The sequence below is a fragment of the Saccostrea echinata genome, unplaced genomic scaffold (genome assembly GCF_033153115.1).
Source record: "Saccostrea echinata isolate AGI-Se365-2 ecotype Australia unplaced genomic scaffold, CSIRO_AGI_Sech_v1 ptg000033l, whole genome shotgun sequence".
Taxonomy (NCBI): domain Eukaryota; kingdom Metazoa; phylum Mollusca; class Bivalvia; order Ostreida; family Ostreidae; genus Saccostrea; species Saccostrea echinata.
Window position 1 is genome coordinate 19,934,997 of NW_026889782.1, and position 26,004 is coordinate 19,961,000.

Genomic DNA, 26,004 nt, shown 5'->3' on the forward strand with positions numbered 1-26,004 from the left:
TATTATCAGGGATTTAAATCTTCCCTAAACATTATTCACTGGTCCAAGGACTATTAAGCTTGTAAAATTCACTATTCCGTATCATTAAATTACTAGTCCAGATAAAAAACACAAGATAAAAAGAACAAGTAATGTAAACAAGCGAGTGGAGGAGACGCCATTTCGGAGGCTGCATACCTTTACTCTTTTTACACATATTTATAAACGAAGACCGAAGTACATGAGTTTTTACGCTGTAAAATTTACGCTATCCAACAGACGTTTTAACTTTGTTTTATTTTTAGGAGCAATGAATTAAAACGTTACAGGGATGCGACTAGTACTTAAAAATAGTGCGTTTTGTGAACCACTTAAGAAGAAACGAGATTTGGAGATTTTTTTTATTTATTTATTTTTATACTTTCAATTAAAATATTTTCGGTTCTACTCAAAAGTGCTAGTCCGACGGACTATTGAATGGTAACAATCAGCTAGTCCACCCCCATAAACCTTAGGTCCCGGACCTCGGACCACCGTATTTTTAAACCCCTGATTATCCATGCAAGTTTCGTCACTGAAGGCTGAGAATGATTTGGGAATGGACGTGCTCCAAAAACTTTCACACAGCCACTCGTCAGGAAAATATGTCAAATCCAGTATCTGAAGCAAGCCTCACAGTGTGCATCCCCTTATGCATCATACATGCAATTTTGGTCATCATAGGGCTTATATCTACTTTAGAATGAACCTGCTCTAAAACCATTAACTTGGTCATTCATCTAGAAGATGTAGGTCAGATCCAGCATCAGAAGCAAATCTGGTAGTGAACATCCCTGGATCCATCATCCAAGAAAATTTAGTCACCATAGGGCTTGCAGATATTAGTTTTTGGAGCAGGTCTCATACCATGGTAACTATACATGTAAGTCCTACATAGACCAAATTTGCAAAGCAAATCTGGTAGTGTGCATCCCTAGATGTTACTTGGGAATGAGACCTGCTCCAAAAAGTTTAACCTACTTGAAAATCTATAATCTGCTCCGAAAACATTAACCTTGTCATTTTTTAAGGAAAATACTGGATGAAAATGCACCATCTGAAACCTTTATGATACAAGAAAACATACTAGATGCATCATCCATGCAACTCTGATCAATATATGGCTTAGAAATACTTGGAAAGAAAACTGCTCCAAAAACTTTAACCTGGGATGCCAATGAGGATGCCGACACTGGTGCCAATGCCCAGGGTATGACATAAGCTCCCCCAACTTCGTTGAGGTGAGCTAAAAATTGTATTACTATGGCAGGAAATTTTACTTTAAACTAGAAATATGTCCATAGGACATGAATGCCCCACCGAGGGTATATTAGTAATGCAACATTTTAACACAAATTGAGAAAAGTGAGGTCAAGGTCAAAGGAAAGGTCAAGACGAAAAAATATTGATGCAGTTGAATAGCTTACATTAGTATGTATCAGCACATGAAGTTTGACACAAATTTAAGAAAAGTGAGGTCAAGGTCAAATGAAAGGTCAAGGTCAAAAATTGTTTATGCAGTTGAAAAGGTTACATCAGTAAGTATAAGCATATGAAATTTGATAAAAATATTATGAATGGTTTTAAAACTGAGCTAAACACTAATTGAAGAAAAGTGAGGTCAAGGACAAAGGAAAGGTCAAAGTCAAAAAATATTGATGCAGTTGAATAGCTCTCATCAGTATGTATCAGCATACAAAGTTTGACACTAATTTAAGAAAAGTGAGGTCAATGTCAAAGGAAAGGTCAAGGTCAAAAAATGTTGATGTAGTTGAATAACTCTCATCAGTATGTATCAGCATATGAAGTTTGATAACATTATCTTGAATGGTATCTTTTAAACTGAGCTAAAAACTTATTTTAGAAAAGTGAGGTCAAGGTCAAAGAAAAGGTCAAGGTAAAAAATATTGGAGTTGAATAGCTCTCATCAGTATGTATCAGCATATGAAGTTTGTTAAAAATATCTTGAATGGATTCATTAAAACTGAGCTAAACACTAATTTAAGAAAAGTGAGGTCAAGGTCAAAAAATGTTGATGCAGTTGAATAACTTACATCAGTATGTATCAACATATGAAGTTTGATCACACTATCTTGAATGGTATCTTTAAAACTGAGCTAAACACTAAGTTAAGAAAAGTGAGGTCAAGGTCAAAAGAAAAGTCAAGGTTAAAAAATGTTGATGCAGTTGAATAGCTTACATCAGTATGTATCAACATATGAAGTTTGATTACACTATCTTGAATGGTATCTTTAAAAACTGAGCCAAACACTTATTTAAGAAAAGTGAGGTCAAGGTCAAAGGAAAGGTCAAGGTCAAAAAATGTTGATGCAGTTGCATAGCCCTCATCAATATCTATCAGCACATGAAGTTTGATAAAAATATCTTGAATAGTTTCTTTGAAACTGAGCTTTGAACAAAGCTAAAGGCAAAGTGTGACGGAAGGACAGACGGAAGGACGGAAGGACAGAAGGATAGAAGATGGACATGACAAACACTATATGCCCCGGCCATATTCATGGCGGGGCATAAAAAGTCTTTTGTGGCGTATAAGATATCAGCGAGATCCTAAACTCAATGTCTATGCAGTTAAGAGTTCAGGTATGGAAGCAATGCAAAATCTATAGGTGCCATGTCCAGATGATATTTAAGCGGGGTATTGCAGGAGTTGATCATCAAAAATGTCAATCCTTCCATCCTTACAAAGCTGCTACCATCTGAACACTTTGATCCAAGATACATCTAGGTAATCCACAACAGCATCTTAAAACATTTTTAGTCTCTATCAGGCATTCTCCTGTCTGTACACATGATTTTTTAACACCTCGGTCCTCCAAGACATTCAATGACGTTGCCATTTTTGACTTTGTTTTTATGCATTGGCCATCTATTATTAAGAGATCAAACAGTCATAACTTCTCCAATTTATTTCAAAATTTCACAGAATGATATTTAAGGCGTATTATAGCAACACATCCTTTATGTGCTATAATGTTAATTAGTAAACAGTGCAAGTTATAATTTCACAAAAATGTCTACATAATGAAAATGTGTAGAATAGTGACATGCTCCGTGAAACATATTTTATCTTAATGATTAGTTGTATACTTTTTACAGATCATCGGAAATCATTCGGATCTTTGTATATTTATTGGAAAACACGTGTATTTCACTGGTTTCATGCAAATAGCATAATAAAATAAAATTCGTCCTTGAACTTTTCTAAAAACCCTCGTAATACTATGTAGGATCCTTAAAATAGCAAATATATACATGGCAAAAATATGACTGCATTAAGCAAGTACTCATCACAAGAGGTCCATAGGCAACAACATCCACCTGGGTCAATTTGGTCCCACTGTTCTTCATTAGCAGACTTTTTAAAAAAAAATCCTTTTTTCGTAAACATTGACTCCGTATTGTGGACCAAACTCTAGCCCTAAGAAAGCGATGTTTTAATCAAAGTTGAATCCACACAACACTTAGAAGCTTCAATAGGATCAACATGGCCCTGCTGTTCTGAAGAAGATTCTTCCTGTACACATGCATTATGTAAAATATGGATTTCTCTTTTTTTGCCCAACCCTAACCCAAAGGCTCACAATTTAAAAAAAAATGATTCCACACAACTTCGAAGTTTTGCTTATTAATATGATTTAGTGTGGTCTTACCAATCTTGGAAAGATATCTTTCTACATAGTAGTTATACAACTCTGGTCCGCTATGGTAGTGTCAGCCTATTCCCAATGGTGTTGATCTGAACAAACTGGAAGCTAAACTACCAGAGGATGCTTCCATATAAATGTGAGCGATTGTATCTTTGTTGTTCTTGAGAAGAGGATTTTAAAAATTTCTTCCTATTTATTCCTTTGTAAAAAAAAAATCTGATTGCCTACAGTGGCCCCACCATATCCCTAGGGTTATGACTTAAACAAACTTAAAACTACACTAACTGAAGATGCTTCCATATAATTATGTCTTTGCTGTTTTTGTTTCAATATAACGGCTTTGCTGTTCTTAAAAATTTTTAAAGATTTTTCCTATACATTCATATGTAAAAATTTGATCACCTAGTGTGACTCCATCCTACCCTCCTGGAAAAGATTTTTTTTCCTAACTAGTGGTTCTTGAGAAGAAGATGTCAATGATTTTTTCCTCATTTCTTAATTATCACCTTTTGAAAGAGGATGTAACCCTTTACTTATACAAATTTGAAATCCCCCTCATCCAACAATGCTTTGTGTCAAGTTTGGTTAAAATTGATATAGTGGTTCTTGAGAAGAAGTCAAACATGTAAAAATTTTACAGACAATGGGCCTATAAAATGTGATCAGGAAAGTTCATTTGAGCTTTAAACTCAGGTGAGCTAAAAAGCATGTCTTACATTAACATGTTAATGTATCCATTCACAATTAAAGGACTTAAAGGGGAATGAACACAGTTCAGTTGTATTGTCGTTTTGTTTACAATTTTAAGTTTCTATTCTTATTCAAGAAACAATTCCAGTTCAATGATTTGAACTTACATCAAAATCTTAAAATTCGGGTTGACATTTTACTTGGTGTGTGGGTTTTGCTAACACTGCACATATCACCGAACAAGAACTGTCAACACTGGTGTATTGGATTGCTTTTTACATTTTAATTCTGACTTTCCTGATTATAGTTTTAATAGTATTTATTAACACATGACAGATTTTCCACTTTTTTTTTAATTCTAAGGCTGAATTTTAGTTTGAAAAAATGCAAGGATGTCTGGCAGTCAAACACACTCAAAATTCCTATATAATTCTAAGATATTAAAGTTTTTTAACATTCTTTCATAAAATGTCAGTCTAAAAGGTAAGCTATGATATTATACCAAAAATTTTGAAAAATATCAGCTTCAAATCTATGTCCCTGCCCCTTTGATAACTCAAAAAGGCAAAATGTGTATGTAGCTATTCCTGATATGTGAGTAAACTTCTAACTCTGCAGAGCAAACCAAGATTAAACATTGTATCCAAAATTTCTTCTCGTTCTTTTCTAACTAAAAAGTTGTAAGGCTTTGAGTAATGAATGTTACTTCTTTTATCGTCCACCTTTGTGCCATATTTCAAGCATACCAAATGCCCCTTCTCCCAATCCAAATGTGTGAAAATGATCTGCAAGGTTGAAATAAACGTATTGTATTCATTTTATACAAGTAATGAGAAAAAATATTTTACATGGACTGAATTCAGTATGTTTCATACATTGGCATCATAAGCACCTGTTTATGAGCTGGTTAATAATTATGTTTAAGATACAAGTACAATAGTGAAATACTGTAATTTATCTATTATCCTCCTTACTGCCAGAACTATGTCAAAACTGTGCAGCTGGTACATCAGAACTTTTCTTTTTTACAAGTAACAGAATGTTTAAAACATTTTTTTAAATATCATAAAAATAAACTGTTGTTTGTAGGCCTAATCATCAGTTATATTCTATATAATAGTGTTATTATTTGGATGTACTATGCCAAAATAGTAGTTAGGGTTGACTACTGGTTGAGCAGTTCTCAAAGGGTTACTTAACATAGGAAAGCAAATGCAATAATTCAGAATTCTTTTGAATGCAACACACCTCGCGAGGAGGAAGCATTAATGCACTTGGTGAATAAGAGGTACTACATGTCTGAATAAAACATGGGCAATCAAAGATTACATAGCTAACCTCAATGAATGTTATCTTTAAGTAAGGCAAAGTCTAAAATCAAATGATTGTTCTGGCAGCATGCTTTCCTACATGCAACATTTATGCAAGTTTTATCTGAGTAGGATTTTTAGTTACTTGGAAATGGACTTGCAGTGAAATTTTTTTCAGTTCGATCACCAAGAAAATGTAAGTAAAAATCAGCATCCGAAACAAATATGGGTTCCTGGATGCATCCTCCATGTACGTCTTTCAGCATAGGGCTTACATTAACCAAGGAACGAATCTTTTAAAAAACAAGAGGCCCATGGGCCACATTGCTCACCTGAGCACTTTGGTTACAGAAAAGAAGACATCATTTTGGTATTGAAAAGTTTAAATATATAAGTGGTCCAAACCTACTCCCCCCAGAGGGATATGATTAAAACTAATTGAATCTATACTTACTGAGGATGCTTTTATATTTCCTTGACTAATCATGACTTTAAAAGGCATGATACATTCAAAGAAGCCATATTTATCAATCTTCCATGAAATCAATAAATGTAAATATAACAACTGAATTGTGAATTTTGAACACTCATCGTGTCATAACACAGAAAGTTTTCAAAAAGTGCTAACACATGTTATACAATTTGTCAGCACAGCCGTCCTTGTTGTGACACAATGAACATCCAATATTCACAATTCAATGCTTAAATAAATAGCAGATATTTCCAATTATTTTAATTCTGTTGTCTTATTTTTATATTACACACAAAAATACAGTGGATGAAAAATAGCAGTATTTCAAAAAATGCCAACTCAGCATTACGATGAAATGGATGCATCATGGTGTACTCCCCTGATGGGACACAAAGGTGAATTTTTTTTAAAGAAAACTATGCCCTTGTGAGGATTTACTTTATTTAGGGAGTCTTTTGTGAAAATTTCAATGTGTGTTACACTTCATGTATGACCCCCTACCTGTTTTTCTCATAGAACCACTGTTAAATATTTTTCCCTTCATTTTCCCATTAAAAATTTTGACCTCCTACTGAGGCCCCACTCCACTGAGTACTCCAGTACAGATGGATGAACAATTAACAAACTTTGACCAGAAAAGTACACGAAGCCTTACAAGTAATAAAATTAATTAAAATTACTAACCATGGTCTTAACACAAATTATTCCTAAATTTGTATCTGCTATAACAGACTTCTTTGTTTCCACTAAAAGCTCTCCTCCATGCTGTCCTAGCAATCTCTCAACAGACTGGTTTCTAAACTTCCATTTTGTGATATTGAAATCAGTGGTAGTTTTTTCACCATATGCAACAGGTAAGCATGTCTTCACCTGAAATTACATTTTTACTGTGCTTACATTTAAATTCTATGAGTCTGATTATTAACCAGAAGTCTATGATGACACAGTAGCTCTACATATCTGTACTAAAACTAAAGGGAGAACAAGAGGTCCATGGGCCTTTTAGGACACCTGAGTATCACATAACAACTTTCAACTGAATTAAAAAGCTAAAACAGTTTAAGGAAGAAAACACATTTGCATCTCAGACACCTTGAATTACTATAGGGTCATGAAATACATGGGTGACTTACTTGCTACTTTCATATAATAATTCTGTACCATTATCATGTCATCAATGCATGAATTTCCAGAGATTTTTTTAGGGTCTCTCCGGGGCCGAAATTCGGCCCCATTCCCAATGCTGAAAAGTGTATGTTTTTCCCAAAATTATACCTAAAAATTCCCAATACGAAAATAAGTATTAAGTTGTAAATTATTAGAATAAAATAATGACAAAAAGGCGTTTATGTTCTCCATGTGCGATGTACGAGCCATCCGAGGAGTTCTGAGAAGTTATTCGGAATACTACGGATGTTTGTATGCATACTTTTTTAAAGCGGGATCGATGTTTAAAAATTAAAGTTGAGATCGTTATTTAATAAATAATCGTGCATCATGTCAGTCTCTCCAGTTTGCCTAGGACGGTAATTTTCAGGCAGGCTGGGTTGAATCGCTCTTATTCTTGTAAATTGGTCAAACAATACCGATTAACCCATCATCTGGAACAAACCCACTCTCAAATTTTATCTTAAAAGAACTTCTTACAGAAAGGTAAAAAAAGATGACAACGTATAAATATGTTCATTTACAATGTTATCATACCCTGAGGCTTTGCCATTTTTAAGCTTCTGAACTTCAACAGCAGCTAGTATTATTTCATATCACTAAAGCTGGTTAAGCCAGCTTCATACTATAAAAAATAAGAAAAATGATTAAATATTTGACTTTTGCTTCTTTTTTCCTATTTATTTGTATGTAGATATTTTTCCCAATTTCAACCAAATATCGCTATTTTCCCAATCTTGACGGCCCCGGCCCCTGGAATCAAAGGGTAAAAAAATCCCTGATTTCATATTTCTTCATATAAAATCAGCTCATAATTCTACATATATCTTTATGTACTTGGTGCAGTTTAAATATGCATACTTTTTAAAATGATCTCTGATATGTAAGCAGTGATTAGTCCTTTCCTTTCTTTAGTCCTTAAAACATACTATAACAGATTTATTGAGGTTTAAATTCACTCTGAATGTTATAATTTACATGAATATATAAGGTAAACAATAGAAAATCACCTAAACCTTTTTGTTCAATATCAGACAATACAAAAGTACTTCACTAGTCATACAATGTCTGAAATTTTACTGTATAATACATTTTGCAATTTCACTTTTATTTTATATACCATCTGAAAGATGCAAATCTTGCTTCGATCCCTTTAAGGGCTGGCCATTGACCCCTCTTTTCATTCTACTTACCTTAAAATGTGTATGTTTCATATATACAGGTGATTTCAGACAGTTACAACATTAAATACATAATGTGAAAGATTGGTAGCATTTTTCTTCCTTTTTATCAAACAAATTTCAGCAATCATATTCATAGTAGGTCCTGATGCATGAACATGTACATGCATACCTGAAATGGTCCACTTATCATAATGTGCAGTTGTGTACATATACATTTGTTTTTTGACTTCACAAGAAATATTTAAGAAGCACCCCCCCCCCCACCCCCAATGCTTGTGGCAATATTAAAAAGGATCAACTTTTAAATTTAAAATGTCTATAATGACAGTGAAAAAAAAGAGTTATCTACTAGTCAGGGGCAGAGTAAAATACTAAATTTGATCTCTGTCAGATCTCAATATCATTAGGGGTATTACTTACTTCCTAGAGGGTACCATTAATTTTCAAAGAATTAATGCATTTCCACAGGTTAAATAGAACCCTGTCCTAACACCACAACCCCTGACCCAGGGGTCACCAAATTCACAATTTTGAAAGAAGCACCTTTGCTCATTATAATATTGCACTAAGTTTGTTTGCTTAATACCCATGAGCAGAGAAGAAGATTTTCAAAGTAATAATGCATTTTCACTATATGATCAATGTAGCCCAACCCTAACACTATAACCACTGACCCAGGGGTCATGAAATTCACAATTTTGAAAAAAAGGCACCCTTGCTCATTATTAAAATGCACCTAGTGTATTTGCTTAATACTCAGAAGCAGACAAGTAGATTTCTAAAGAAATAATAAATTTTCACTATATGATCAATATAGCCCCGCCCTAACACCACAACTCCTAACCCAGGTGCCATGAATATTTCACAATTTTGGAAGAGGCATCACTGCTCATCATAACAATGCACTTGGTTTGTTTGTTTAATACCCAGGAGCAGAGAAGAAGATTTTTAAAGAAATAATGCATTTTAACTACATGATCAATATAGCCCCATCCTAACACTAGAACCCCTGACCCAGGGGTCATGAAATTCATAATTTTGAAAGAAGCAACCTTGCTCATTATAACAATTCACTTAGTTTGTTTGCTTAATACCCAATAGTAGAGAAGAAGACTTTAAAAGAAATAATGCATTGTCACTATATGATCAATATAACCCCACCCAGACACCAGAACCCCTGACCCAGGGGCCATGAAGTTCAAAATTTTGGTAGAGGGCTCAATGCTTATTACAATTATGCCAACGGTTTAACTGCTTGATGTCCAGAAGTAAAGAAAAAGATTTTTAAAGATTGCATTTTATTTTGAAGGTTTAAGCCCCATCCCTCAGGCCCAAGGGGGGCGGGGACCACAAAATTCAAAAATTTTGTTTCCCTTAAGCCATAGATGCTATATGCCAAATTTGCTTGAAAATGGCTCAATGGTTGCAGAGAAGAAGCTGCAAATGTTCAAAAGTTTACAACGGACAGATGACAGACAGATAGAAATAGGTCACCTGAGTGACTCAGGTGATCTAAAAATTCTGTTCCCGAGAAAAATCGTCCAGAAGCTGAAGTGTCCAGATATCTGGCATCCAGATAGATAAAGGTCCACTCTACAACCTACAACTTATTCTTTTTTACTATGTTTCCTATATATATTCCTGAACAGCATGTATATTGTGTATAGCATTTCTTAATTTTCGAAAATAATACATCCTGTGCATATTGCGTTCATGGAGTTAGGATTGCAGCTGCTAGATACAGGTTTATAGAGGGATATAACAGAACATATACAAATATTACTTATTACTGTCTTCTTAACATAACAATATTAATGTGAAATGTCCATCCCTTAATATATTATAATAAAATAGTCATGTACAATAAAATGTCACCATCTACCAATGTTATAAATATTTATTGATCATTCACAGAAATGGCTGAGTAGTTAGGATTGATGTACAACATTTCAATATACACTGAACAACAACAAAGACCATCCACAGAAGCAAGATAAATAATGAGATAAATAATGATTCAAATCTGACCATTTGTATTATGTGACCATAACCTTAGGTTTACGTGACTTAACCACACATGGAGTCTCTAAATAATGCAAACACTATTTCTAGAACATCCTAGGCTTCCAAAATATTGAACCCAATCCATTAAATTTTAATTTTTTTTTTCAGAAAAATGGGTGAGTTAAAAATTTAATGAAAAATATTAAATGCTCTGACATACTTCTAAAATGCTGTCAAATACAGTCTCTACATTTTTTAGGAAGGTTAGGATTAAAGCAGAAATACAGAATGACAGATTGCCATACAGGACAAAAATAATACGCCCCCTGCTCTTCTATCTCAGGGCATAAAAACAGACTTGGGAAGTTCTTGAAATTGTACTAGAATTTTTATACAAATGGAACATTTCTGAATGTGCTTCATATAGATATATACATAAAAGATGTTTAATAATGAACTTGATTTAGCAGAAGCGTTCTTCCATGAAAGGCACCAAACAGAATACACAGCCAAATGAAATTGTTTACAGTATACAATATTCAAAATTTTAATCATTAGCAGATAACACTTAGAACTTTCATACCAACCTCTCCAACAGACACTGTCACAAGAGATGCTATATTTCCAACAGATAGATCTCCCTGCATCCTGTATCTTAGATCTGGAACACTAGTTGTTTCTATCCCATTAAGTGTCATTTGCACTTTTTGTGAAGCATCTCCTCTCCTGCAAAATTTGATTTAACCCACTTACTCAGGGATCGACATTAACTTTCACATTCACTTGCCCTTCGGGCAAGTGATCTCAAACTTTGACTTGTCCGAATGCAAAACTTAGTTGCCCAAAATAAGGAAAGACCATAAAAAGAAAATTATTAATTACTGTAAACGTTATGATACGAAAAATGTAACCAAATACTCTACTGTCATACTGTCAATCTGGAAAAAATGTCGATGCATGCTATATTTATACGAAAATGAATACCACTGTGCTTGTAAATTTAATCTGTTAACACATACTGCTATGCAACAATAACCCTCCGTTTCCTTTTAATAAAATTCATATTTTAAAAAATTATTTTTGGTATGATCCCTTTGTTAGACGTACTACGAAAGAAAATAATGAACCCGATTTTTAAATGATTGGCATAATCCAGAAACGCTACCAAGGAATTCCGAATGCAAAAACATTGTCAGTCAGGTGCGTGGCGGAAATCAAGTGTTCAATTTATTGTTTTATTTATAAATTAATCTAAACTAAATAAATATGTACATTTGTATGAGAAAAATTCACTTGCCCGATTGGACAAGTACGTCAACAATTTCACTTGCCCGAACTGAGAATTTACTTGTCCCGGGCAATCGGACAACCGTTAATGTTGATCCCTGTAATACTTCATTACAAAAATACCATTTTCTTTTAGCATTTTTGTTAAAAAAGAAATAATATTCAGCTGATATCTCATAAAATAAATGTGCTTTAACATATTCAAGATATGGTGATCCATGGTTCAATATTTTTTACTCTCATGATGGAATTATCAAATGTGATCGGTCATGAAATGTTTGGGGAAAAACAAACTCTTTCTCTCATTTGATATGAATACTATACAACAAAACATGCATACTGTCCTCGAATTTTGTTATTTGAAAGCTTTTCATTTAAAGAGGCAACAAAGAATATGATCAATAGACCCCCATCCTAACACCAGAACCCCTGACCCAGGGGTCATGACATTCACAATTTTGGAAGAGGCACCCTTGCTCAATATAACAATGCACTTAGTTTGTTTGATTGATACCCTGGAGCAGAGAAGATTATTTTTAAAGAAATAATTCATTTTCAGTATATGATCATTAGAGCCACACCTTAACACCAGAACCAGTGATTTTTCTACACCCAATTTAGGTCCGAATATCGGCCCTTTCCCCTCTCAAAAATTACCGATTTTTTCCCAATCACTTTTGCTTTTTTCCCAAAACAAACCTGCTGTTGTTTTTGTATTATTGTATTTTTTACGTACGACATATCTAAAATGGAATACTATTGTTGTCCGTCATTCAGACTCTTAAAATAATACTAAGGAACAGCAGATTACTTTGTGCGTTTACAAGACCTAGAAAAACACATGGGTAACATGTCAAACTTGTGTGTAAATACATCGTAAGAAAGTGTAAGATGCATGTGAACTGGCGAAACATAGCTTTATTTGTTAATCCAAGTACTAGTATTTCTACAACAATCATCACTGATTCTACGAAAATCAAACTGTTTCCACACCTGGCAGATGCAACTAATATTGCAGAGAAATTGCAGCAATTAGAAAGCTTTAATAATTAATTAGTTTGAAAAATAAATGATTTGTCATAAAACATGTCAGATTATTCTATCGTCAATGGCTATTATTAGAAGGATTTTGTCTTATGTCTACCATTGTGGCAAAATAAAACAAAAAGGAAATATAGGTTGGTCACAATTAATTACACCTTTCAAAGATAAAAAAAAAGTTAAAATTTAGAACTGTGTCTAATTTGTTATTTTGTAGCAAATAAATTGAATAAATGATGTAACTTTTACAGTGATTTATTTGTATATTTTACTTTACCTGTCAATTAAGGTTTAATTTCTCATTGATTTTTCCCAATTTGACACAAATGTCGATGATTTTTCCCAATTGTAAAGGCCCAGGCCCCTTTTAAAAAATGCAGAAAAATCACTGAGAACCCCTGACCCAGGGGTCATGAAATTCATAATTTTGGAAGAGGCACCCTTGCTCATTATAACTGTGCACTTAGTTTGTTGCTTAATACCCAGGAGCAGAGAAGAAGATTTTAAAAGAAATAATGCATTATCACTATATGATCAATAGAGCCACACCCTAACACCAGAACCCCTGACCCAAGGGTCATGAAATTCACAATTTTGGAAGAGGTTCCCTTGCTCATTATAACAGTGCACTTAGTTTGTTAATACCCAGGAGCAGAGAAGAAGATTTTTAAAGAAATAATGCATTTTCACTATATGATCAATAGAGCCCCGCCCTAACACCAGAACCCCTGACCCAAGGGTGAATTTCACAATTTTGAAAGAGGCACCCTTACTTATCATACCCATGCACTTAACTTGTCTTCTAAATATACAGGGGGAGAGAAGAAGATTTTCAAAGAATAAATGCATTTTCAGTATATGATCAATAGAGCCCTGCCCTAACACCAGAACCCCTCATCCTGGGGCCACAAATTTCACAATTTTGGTAGAGGGCTCAATGCTTATTACAATCATGCCAGCAGTTTGACTGCTTGATGTCCAAGAGTAAAGAAGAAGATTTTTGAAGATTGTATTAATTTTGATGGTTTTAGCCCCACCCCTCAGGCCCCAGGGGGGCGGGGACCATGAAATTCACAATTTTTGTTCCCCTTCAGCCATGGATGCTATATACCAAATTTGGTTGAAAATGGCTCAGCAGTTCTAGAGAAGAAGCTGAAAATGTTTAAAAGTTTACGACCGATGCACAACGGACGAAGATGGACGAAAACGGATAGCAAGAGGTCACCTGAGTGACTCAGGTGACCTAACAATGGAAATAATTATGGCGATGGTCTGGATTCTTTCTTTAAAGTACTGCTGTTGGTTATTTTTAAAGATAGAGTTTATCTATGACTACAACTTTGATACAGACGAGTCGGAAAAACAATAATAAATAATAATAAACAAATTTAAATGTTAGTCACAAATACAACATACATGTAACCATCTCAATATAATCATGTCACGGGAAATACCATGATTTAATATTTTTGCGTGATTCGGATACGTATTGGAAACGTTAAAAGTCAACGAAAATCATCACTCAGAACAGCCCTATCTAAGGATTTTTTTAAAATTTGGGCTGAAAATGAGCCATTCAACCTATATAAAGCATCGACCAATTGTCCAAAACTTCGGTACTTTCGATTTTATTAGTGTTTATTCAAAGTAAAAAAAATTGACTAGAAAAAAAAAAATCAGAGACATGCACATATACTCTTCTCTCCAATAATTACACGTGCAATTATTATTTCGAGTAAGGAGTATTGAAACACTTTAATCATATGAAATACTGAGGTAAATATCACATATCGATGTCCAGGGGTAAAGATGATTTTTGAAGATTGCATTAATTTTGATTGTTTTAGCCCCACTCTTCAGGTCCCTGGAAGAGGTTGGGGGAGGGGGGCAGAGACCAAAAACTCACAACTTTTATTTCCTTCTGCCATAGATTCTATATTCCAAATTTATTATTGAAATTGGTTAAGCAGTTCCAGAAAAGAAGCTGAAACTTGTTCAAAGAGGAAGGGCAAGCATAAAATAAACTCACGTAGGGTTCATCAGGAATATCTTGCTGAAGAATGTTAGAAGCTGACTGAATTGGCCTTCCACTCCACCTCTTCCTTCAGAATTTAATTCTTTTATTAGGTCAGAATAATACTGAACATACTCCGAAATCCCAGTAAACCAAATGCTATAAAGGTCCCTATAAAAAATAAAATCATTTTACATTGTCATGTACAAGTAAATACAGTATGAAATGCAAGATTCAATGACTTTTCCTTGGGTTGAAATTGAGGAAAGATATGTTTTCTCCTCCCTGCATTTCTTCTGGGATGTCTAAGTATCTTTTATTTAAGAAATACGGATCATTTTTTGAGTTTTATTGGGATGTAAATACGGGTTGGTCATGTGATCAAATCCCATAAAGGGTTTTATGGAAGATTTGATCTTGTGCCAACCCATATTTACATCCCAATAAAACTCAAACAAGAAGCCCAAGGGCCTTAACGGTCACCTGAGTATAATACAAACCTATAAAGGGTCCATAGAATGATTAAAAATGATAAGGCAAAATAAACTGATAGAGGAAGATGCTGCTTAAAAACAACAGACACAGGGCAATCAAAAAATTTCCCAGGGCAACAATTCTAAAATTAGATCACTTTACTTGACTGTATATGCAAATAACAACCGTACAGAACTACAAAAACAACAGAAAGGGCAATCAAAAAATTTCCAAAGGAAACAATTCCAAAATTAGATTACTTTACTTGACTGTAAATGCAAATAATAACAATGAGTATTTTTTCTATTATAGATTAAAAATTATTGTGTAATTTTGTTATTCTAATGACCTATCATTTACATTAATTAGTTATTTCTTATCACACAGGTGAATAATCAAAGGGGAATAACTTCTCGCAAAGTAGAGTAAAAATAATAGAGCCCAGCCCTAACACAACAACCCTGACCAAGGTCATTTATTTCACAAATCTGGTAAAAACACCCTTGCTCATTACAACTACTTGGTTTGCATGCTAAGTGCCCAGGAACATATTTTTTTTTAATTAATGCATTTTCTCTATATGATCAGTAGAGCCCAACCAGTTCAGTGGTTTCAGAGAAGAAGCTGTAAACATTCAAATGCCAACGCACGACGCATGTCGCACAACGGATGAAAACAGATAGCAATAGATCACCTGAGTGACTCAGGTGACCTAAAAATGATACCTTATTACTTTTATTTACATTTGTGACTGATTTACAGCAAATATCTGCGTATTATAGTTTTAAACTCATGAAATGATATACTTTTTCAAACCTTAATGGTATAAATTGAATGAGTTGAACATGTCAACCACTTATGATGTCACTGTGAAATTATGTCGACCGTTTATGACTTAACAATGAATTTGTAGTCAAATGACCAACCTGTATAATTATATACAGTTTTAAAAACGCATTGCTCATATAGTGTTATAAAGGAGAAAACATTTGCAAATGTAAATATATAAAATTTAGCAAGATTATATCAGGCTAATGTAAAATCTTTGACCAGTAATTATAAATTATATTACTATATACTATATGATTCCTATTCAAACTAATTTAATGAATCTTACAAATTATAGAAAACAGCACATCAAGAGGTATAATTAAATACATTCACAGGATCTTCATCTTTGCAAAATTCATGAATTTTATATATTAATAAGAACAATAACAATTTCTAAATCATCTGGCTGGGACAACCTGATCTAAACTTGTACTAATTGTAACAGGAACCATTACAGATGTTCCCCAAATGGCTCCCCTTCTCACTTTCTGTGCCCAATTCTCAACGAGCTACACGCATTCTTTCATATTGTTGGCCTACTCTTTACTTTCCAAAGTATTTTTTTTGGGATGACAACACAGATATAGTTGTACGAGTATTACCTAAAACAATCACAAGTACATGGGTGTATTTTCCAGAGTTTTAACGTATGTTATACTTTAGAATCTATTAAATATATTAAGCCATATTTTAAATTTCGAAGAACTTCATGTAAAACTAAGAAAGTTATAGCACTCAAAATATTGACCAATCAGAATACCACATATGTGCATGCATGTCATTATATTCATTTTTGATGATCCCATAATATAGGGACATACTTTCTAGTACGTACACACAGACTTTTATCTTGTTTTGCTGAAAACTATGGAAGTTATGATCATATACATCGACAGCCAATCAGATTTCAGCACACATGAAAGTACATGTTTTCTAAATATTCTCTTGTAGTGCCTCACAAAATATACCCATGTGTTAAATTTCAAAGTATTTCATTGAAAAGAAAAGGAGTTACAATCATTAAAGCATTTGCCAACAGAATGCAACACACATGCATGCATGTCCTTTCATTCATTTCTGATATTACCATATTGTAGGGACACATTATACATATTTTTTTCTAAATCTCATTTTTTTTTTTATTGAAAGCTTAGAAAGTTATAGCCATTTACAATTTCAGCCAATCAAATAGCAGCAAACGTGCATACACGATTTCAATGACTTTGCACATATATCATCTTGTGGCAACTTATAATATATACCTATATTTTGAATTTCAAAGGATTTTGTCAAAAAACAAGAAAGTTACGGAGATTTTTGTATCAGTCAATCACAGCCCAGAACATGTGTATGCGCATGCTTTCATGCTAATTCAACCAATCCATTTTGTCAACACTCCTCCAATATGTTTATGTACTGAGTTTCAAAGCACATGTGCATGCACAATTTCAATAACTTTGCACATATATCATCTTTTAGCAACTCATAATATACAGTATATATACCTACATTTTGAATTTCAAAGGATTTCATCAAAAAACAAGGAAGTTATGGAGATTTTTGTATCAGCCAATCACAGCCAAGAACACGTACATGCACGTGCTTTCATGCTAATTCGACCATATCATTTTGTCAACACTCCTCCAATATGTTTATGTACTGAGTTTAAAAGCATTCATCAAAAAGTATGAATGTAAGAGCTATCCCCAGGGGTGATTGAACAAATTTGAATCTACGCTACCTGAGGATGCCTCTGTATGAATATGACTAATCATGGCTTTGCTATTCTTGAGAAGATTTTTTAAGATTTTCCCTATACATTCCTTGGTACTTTGATCTGCTGTTGTAGCCTCGCCCTACCCCCTGGGGTCAAGATTCAGGGTTAGAAACTCCCTAAAATTACAACTCGCAAATAATTGCGAGTACCAAGAAAGTGAACTCGCAAATTTAAAAGACTACTCGCAATTTTCATATAAAGTTAAATTTACATAAATTAAATACGTGTCACTTAAGGACAAAGTAACTACTGTACAATACACAAAATACAACTACAGTGTGACTTTTATTTAAATTACTGATTTAAATCAAAAACATTGTGTTCTGTCATATTGTATAATTTCACTACAGTTTCAATGCCAAAAAATCAACTTGCAATTTTTTGCGAGTTACCTAATTTTTAACTTGCAATTTGGGAATTCTAACTCGCATTTTGCGAGTTGTATATAGTGAATTTTGAACCCTGATCAGATTTGAACAAATTTGAATCTACACTACCTGAGGATGCTTCTTTTTTAATATGACTAATTATAGCTTCTCTGTTCTTGAGAAGAAGATTTTTAAATATATATTTTATATATCTCCTATGAAAAACTTTTATCCCCTATTGTCGTCCCTCCCTACCCCCGGGTAACATGATTTGAACAAACTTGAATCTAGCTAAGGATATTTCTACAACATGACTAATAAAGTTTTTGCTTTTCTTGAAAACAAGATATTTCCTATATATATTCCTAAGTAAAACATAGGTAATCAAAGATTACGAAGCTCACCTCGACAAATGTTATCAGTATAAGTAATGCAAATCTCACATAATATTTTCTTTATAGTTAGTGTGCATCCTGAAAACAATATTCATGCAAGTTCTGTGTAAGTAGGTCTTATAGTTCATTGGAAATTGGCCTGTTCCAAAAACTTTAACCTGTTCAGTAATCAAGAAAATGTCTTTCATTTCCTTCATCTGGAGCAAGTCCGGAATTGTCCATCCTTAGAAGCATCATCCATACAAGTTAAATCATAAATGGCCATATAATTATAGAGCTACTCCAAAAACATTGCCATGGTCACTCATTTGGAAACTGTAGGTCAGATCCAGCATCCGAAGCAAGTGTGGTAGTGTCCGTCCCTAGATGCATCATCCATGCAAGTTTGGTCCAGGTAGGGTTTATATTTACTTGGGAATGGACCTGCTCCAAAAACTTTAACCTGGTCACTCATCTGGAAAATGTAGGGCTTATAGATACTTGGGAATGGATTAAAGATTACTTTTCCAAAACTGGATCACTTTGATACCAATTTAAATTTTTCAGATACACTGTAAATATATTTTTGATAATCGTGTAAACATCTACACTTCAGTTAATTGAGTAATCTGAAATAATTTAATGGGATTTCTGCATGTATTTACCATGTTTACCATACGCAGCGGAATGGAGGAAATTCGGACTAGAGAAAAAAGACGATCGTTTTTATGAATAAATTAATCATGTATAGTGGTGCTACAAGAATTAGATAAAGGAGATTGATGAACAATAGGACCACACAGCTATGATTTTTTTCATTGGTTGGGAATTTAAAAGCAGAACTGGGAAATTCACTAGCCCGTTGGGCTAATTCTGAGACAATTTTTACTAGCCCAGACCAATTTTAACTAGCCTCGGGTGTCGGGCTAGTGAGTTTTCGTGAAGACTGTGAGTATTAGAAATTTTCTACAAAGTAGCAATAAGATAGATACACCATTGACCTGCAAATTTGATACTGTAGTAATGTACACTATCTGAGGATGTTGCCACATAAATATAACTATCCATGCGTTTACTGATCTAGAGAAGAAGATTTTTTTTAAAGTTTTCCCCTATATATTCCTACGTAAAACTTTTATCACCCATTTTGGCCCTCGGAGGTCATGATTTGAACATAATTGAATCTACACTTCCTGAGGTTGCTGCCACATAAGTTTCATGTTTTCTTGCCCAGTGGTTCTTGAGAAGAATATTTTTTAAAGATGCAGTTAAATTTTGCTAATTCTTAATTATCTCCCATTGGTGTGGCCCTTCATTTGAACAAACTTGAATCCCCTTCACCCAAGGGTATTTTGTGGCAAGTTTGGTTGAAATTGGCCCAGTGGTTCTGGAAAAGAAGGTTAAAATGTGAAAAGTTTACGACAACGACGACAAATAACGGACAAATTTTGATCAGAAACCTCACTTGAGCCTTTGGCTCTGTCGAGCTTAAAAAAAAAACATTAAAAAACTTCATAGAGGCCAAGTTCTGAATTCACATACACCATTATTTAGTGTTTATATGGTTCTTCTGATTACGTGAGATCTCGTCCCATAACAGATCGGACTATGAATAACTCGGCCTATTATGGAGTTGGCCTACACATACTTGGCTTATAACGGAGTCGGCCTACTGCTAAAAAAAGTAAGATAAATACATGATTTAGCAAACTTTATTTTAAATCAGGCATGTTGAAGCATTGCTGTATACTTGCAATCGTAGCATTATATAAATTTTGTAATAATATACCTAGTACTATATAAATAAATCCCTCCTCTAAAAATGATTATAATGGATTACCAAAAGTAATGTAAATCATACATATGTTCTACATACACTCTTTTTTAATATTATATATTTGGGGTTTATTTTTTTTCTGTATAGATTTCTATTTATTATTTATGTTTAATCTACACTCCTACTTTTGTTGATAAAGAGTTGTAAATCAAATATTATCATTTTATTGTGATAGACAAAGATATACATATATATGTATATGGCACACTTTATGAAGTATATAATAACTTCTGTTCATTATTACTATGCCCATGAATAAATACCAAGAACTAAAAAAAAATTGTATTTGTTCATTAACAGATTAAGTTTATTTATTTTCTACAAATATATGTTCAATGTTATCTGCAACATTTTTAAAATTACATTTTCAATAATAAATAATGAAACATTTTTCAAACAACATATTTATAATTATGATGCACATCACTGTCACAAATGTCCAGTCCTTATGTTGATGAAATGTTCACTGAGGAGAGCACACATATAACACAGAAAGCACACATATAACACAGAAGTTCACTGAAGAACACTTATCACAATACACAGTAACACAGAACTTCATCAGTCATTGGAGGGTCCATATATCTTGCTGCACTCGCTGAGGAGCTTGGAAACAGTGCGCTGCCCATCTTCATATTCCTCCCATGTCTGGTGGGGCCGGCATTCCTTCCTTCTTTGTTTCTGTCGTTGGTCCCGGACGATTTGTTCTTCATTCACCAGTTGGTGGGTTAGTGTCTGCCTCTCTCTGTAGAGCAGGAACGACTGTGTAGAAGGATTTGTGGCCTCGCCCCATGTCAGCGTTGATCCTTGTGTGGTAGCCTAAAGCTAAAGTTTAATTATTAGTTTATTTGTTGAACATGACATGAACATAATCAATTAAGAGATAACAATTTTGTAGAAAAAATTATTTTGCACAATATCTCAATATAAGTATATATATTTACCTTCCACATCATTGTTGGTGCCTGTAGATGGACCAGTTCCTTGGACGCCACACTAGATTGTTCAGCCAGGTGTTCTCCATGTACACAAGTCTCTTAAGCTCTGTAGATGTCGCTCGCTGACTTAGACGCTGGAATGCTGACTCTATGTCGGTAGATGGGAGGAAAGGCAGCGCCATGAGCATCCTGATGTATCGGTACTCTGCTCCCCGCTGACTGTAGGTTGTCTTAAGGCCAAGTTCCTGGGTCTCCCTCCATACAGTTTGTGTGAAATGGAAAACACAGCCTTTAATGGAAGCAGCTGGGAAAACTTCCATGATTGCTTTCCACACACCTGAAAAAAATATAACTTTTTTAATGAAGGTTGCAAATATAAATTGAATTAATAAATAGCTGGTTTTTAGCACTTTTTATTTACATTAATTTATAGTACAATTTAAATTCATTTATATTACTTTACTGAACTTCTGGCTCTACCCCTAAGGTTTCTTTCAACTTCTTGAGAACCTAAAAAATAAGGAATTTTATAAATACAAATACTAGGTAAAATAAGTCTTTAGAGATGACGTATCATTTATGCCAAAATAAAATCTATATAATATTATATATTGAAAACTGTAATTCTGAACTTCAGAAGAAAGACTTTTTGATTTATTTGCACTTACAGCAATGTAGTCTCTTGTCTTTCTCCTGGACATGAGGACAAACACGAATGGGACCTGCTTGTTGCTGTCTCCTCTCCTGATGAAGGCATGAATTGACCAAAGCTGGGTAAACGGCTGGGGGGTGGCCAGATTACTGATTATCTTAATTTTTTCTGCTTTGATTTTCTGTAAAAAAAAAAACAGGTAATGAGAATAAATTGCACTTGAAAATATATATATATATATATATATATATATATATATATATATATATATATATATATATATGAAAAACTTGCCATTATAAAAAATATCAGTTGTCAGGAGACTGTATTTTTTGTAAGAAAACTTTTTAGGATGTAGTGATATTTTCATTTTTCAAATAAAGTTTAACCAATATGTTTTAATAAATTTTAATCTGACTGTAACAAGATAATGTCTTTAACATTAAAGTTATTTCTAAACACATTTGCTCTGATAACTGTAAATTGCTTTGATAAGACTGAAGGGGATGTGTTGCTTATTGATTGCTATCAAAACATGGATATCCATAGAAATGTCTGTGTATATACACATGTACATCGATGATGATAAGTGTCAATGGTATTCCAGTTTTATAAAAATCCACAATATAGTAATTGGAAAAATTCGACTACTTATTACATATTTTTCACTTATATCATCATATTGCACAATTGCATTCTAGTCACACAACTTGAATCCTTATAAAATGTGTTGCACTCCTGACCATAGAAATATAGATCTGAAGCACAGACAGAACCTGTAATTGATCAATCTATTTGGTAAAAATGTTCTTTGTGTCTTTATTTTCCAAAATAAAAAGCAGAAAATCATATAATGATATTATTGGGTATGTACATATACTTGACTCTCATTAATGCTGCTTGTGATTTATATAACATTTTTAAGTTTTAAAATGTAATCAGTTATTGTTTTACACTTCGGAAATTCTTTTTTGTCTTAATTTTCTTTCAGAACTTTACAATTGATGTTTTTTTTGGCAACACTATATTTTTTCTGTTGCACCCCTGACATGGTATATCATTTTTTTAAAACATCAACCATAATCACAACTTGATTAAACAAAAGTTACTATAGTCCACATTTAAAGCTCAATACATTGAATATTAACAGGAAAGTCTTTATTTTCAACATAAAGCATTTATTATTTATTTCACAGATATCAAAAAAAAATATTGAAATTTCAAAATGTCACCAAAAAGGTGTTGCACTCCTGACAATTTTAGCATCATTTTTGGGCATAACTTTTTTGTTAACTGAGATATCAATGAGATATTTGGCAGGTATTTAGACACTATCTAAAGACATATGCATTTTTTAAACAATTTACTGAAAAAATATACAAAGACAAATATCCAAATTATTACATTTCTGTTTTTCAGTAAGATAAAATTAATTGTATAAATAAAATGACAATATTGTACATAATCTGAAGTGACAGATATATAGGTTCAATATGCCGTCCCTGGGCAGGTGTAACATATACATGTATGTTTTCTGTTATTTCTATTATTGCATTATACATGTACACAGGTCATCATAAAATATATATTTACTTACTAATACACACTCTGAGGCAATTTACCCAATCTAATTCAGTTTCTTAATTCTTAATACAAACTTGCCATTAGAAAATACTTAGTCAAATACTATGTTGTAATAATACTACGAAAGCCGGTAGGCGCCAGGTAGAAAAATATTTTATCTGGCAGCCGCCAGAAAGTTATCTGGCGGCCGCCAGATAACTTATCTGGCAGCCACCAAATAATTATTTGGCGGCCGCCAGATAAGTTTATGGCAGCCACCAGTTATTTATGAGTCAACCGCCTGATAATTATTTGGCGGCCGCCAGAAAGTTATCTGGCGGCTGCCAGATAAAATATTTTTTCCACCTGGCACCAACCGGCTTTCGTACAATACAGTTTGACAAATTTCAAATTTTATTTTTAAGCATTTGGAATTCAATTACTAACACTAAAACAATTTCTATTATTAATAAAAATAATAAATACCCGTATTGCAAACTCTATGTTGCCACAAGCTGCAACTGTCACATTGGAGGGCATGCTGTCTGGTAGACACCTTCCGCGAACACACAATGCACTCGTCGGAACCCATTTCGAAAATGAATAAAATTTCTTTGGTACCACTTTAATTTCTAGCATCGCAAAAATAAAAAAAAAGTCTCCTTTGATAAGCAATTATTAACATGCATCAAAGCAGATACGGTTGACAGAGCAACCAATTACATCTTCCTAAAATTACGCCTAATTAACAGGGTATTTAATTGCAAAGTGTTGAAATAACAAGTATATTGTTGAAACAACAGTACACTATTACATTATAATAATTATATTGAGAATTTAATAGGTTATTCAATTAAATTTTGATTGAAAGTCAAAAATAACACAAGCGGTATATTTCATTTTGAAAAAACATCTGATCACCAAAGCTAAACTTTTTGTTTGCAATACATTAAAACATCTTTTAAAAATATAAAATTTCATTAAAAATGTATAATATACATTTCTTTAATTTCATTAAAAATATTCTATTCTGTATGTATAGGCCGAGCCCACAATAGGCCAAGATCGAAATAGGCCGAGTTAGTTATAGTCCGACATCTCTAGTACCCTTTCTTCTGGTAGCATGTATCGTCAACACTGGCCAGTATTGAAAAAATATATTGCAATATATTATCGTTGGGTGTAATATTGCAATATACCAATTATATTGCCAATATCGCACACCTCTAGCTTCTCCTATTCATATTTATTTATAACTTCAAATGTTTAACTTGCCCTAGAGAGAGGGCAAGTTACCCCTCCTTGTGAAGAGGGTAAAAGTTATTTGTTTAAAAAAAGGGAATTAGAATTTTGAAATGTAAATAAAGAAGATATTCCTTATTCATTATATTATAAAATATTGGCCGTGATTTAAGTTTTTACATTGTATAATTCTAAGCATATACACACTTCTTGGCATAACAATCTGAGTCATGGATGTAGGAACCGGGGGGGAGGGGGGCACGGGGGGCCATGCCCCCCCCAATAATTTTGCCCATAAATAGATTACTATAGTAAACATAGATACTATAAGCTTGTGCCCCCTCAATAAAACCGCCTGATGTCCTTTTTTTTTTTTTTGCTTGTCAGAAAATTTTTGGTAGTGCCCCCTCAACTGTCAACTGAAAAATGTTTGGCTGTGCCCCCCCCCCCCCCCAAACTGAAATTGCTTCCTACGGGCCTGTGAGTGCTTTAATTCGAAATATTTTTAAAATTATTTTTCGTAGACTGGTAAATGAAACATTACCGGGAAAGATTATCTGATGATGCTGCAGATCCAAATTTCAGTGACATTTCCTCTTTAATTTTTGCCATTGTCTGCATACATTTTTTGGTTTCTTCTATTATACCCGGTAAACGCAAGTTTTCCATTTCAAAGTCTTCATCGACATCTAAGCTATGCATGCATTTTTTCGTTGATTCAATCAGAACTTCCTTTATCTGAAGAAGTTTAGTCAAAAACGCAGTATTCCCGACTGCCCACGAATACATCTTTTCCAGGGCTGATTTATATAACTCAGACAGTTCTGTTGCTTTTACATCATAAAAGATTCCAAACGATTCTAACTGAGAAGTATTCCAATTTGAAACATGATCTCCACCATACCTCCCAAGTTTCGGTCGGGAACTGTAACTTTCGTCGCTTCCATAAGCTCCAGAGCTTTTGCTTGATCCTCTCCTTTTCCGAATTCGTGGTTCTGAAGGGGGTGAGAATGGTGATGGTAAACGTGAGCCAGATGCTTTCGGTGAATCTCCCATGTTCTCAGCGACGGTCACTGATCCTAAAATTGGGATG

General features: G+C 33.7%; 1 protein-coding gene across 2 annotated transcripts; it reads right to left on the reverse strand.

The window, feature by feature from the left end:
• Window positions 1–2,554: 2,554 nt before the first annotated feature.
• LOC133199038 (uncharacterized) lies at window positions 2,555–26,004 on the reverse strand. Of its 2 annotated transcripts, none has more exons than XM_061334924.1 (5): window positions 25,456–26,004; window positions 14,871–15,026; window positions 11,101–11,239; window positions 6,843–7,028; window positions 2,555–2,781 (listed from the first exon to the last, which is right to left on the reverse strand). In XM_061334924.1, the coding sequence occupies exons 1-5, from the start codon at window positions 25,965–25,967 to the stop codon at window positions 2,761–2,763; spliced, it is 1,014 nt and encodes a 337-aa protein (XP_061190908.1). In that variant the 5' UTR covers window positions 25,968–26,004; the 3' UTR covers window positions 2,555–2,760. The 2 variants fall into 2 exon arrangements, with proteins under 2 accessions (XP_061190908.1, XP_061190907.1); XM_061334923.1 differs by lacking the exon at window positions 2,555–2,781 and adding an exon at window positions 4,498–5,161.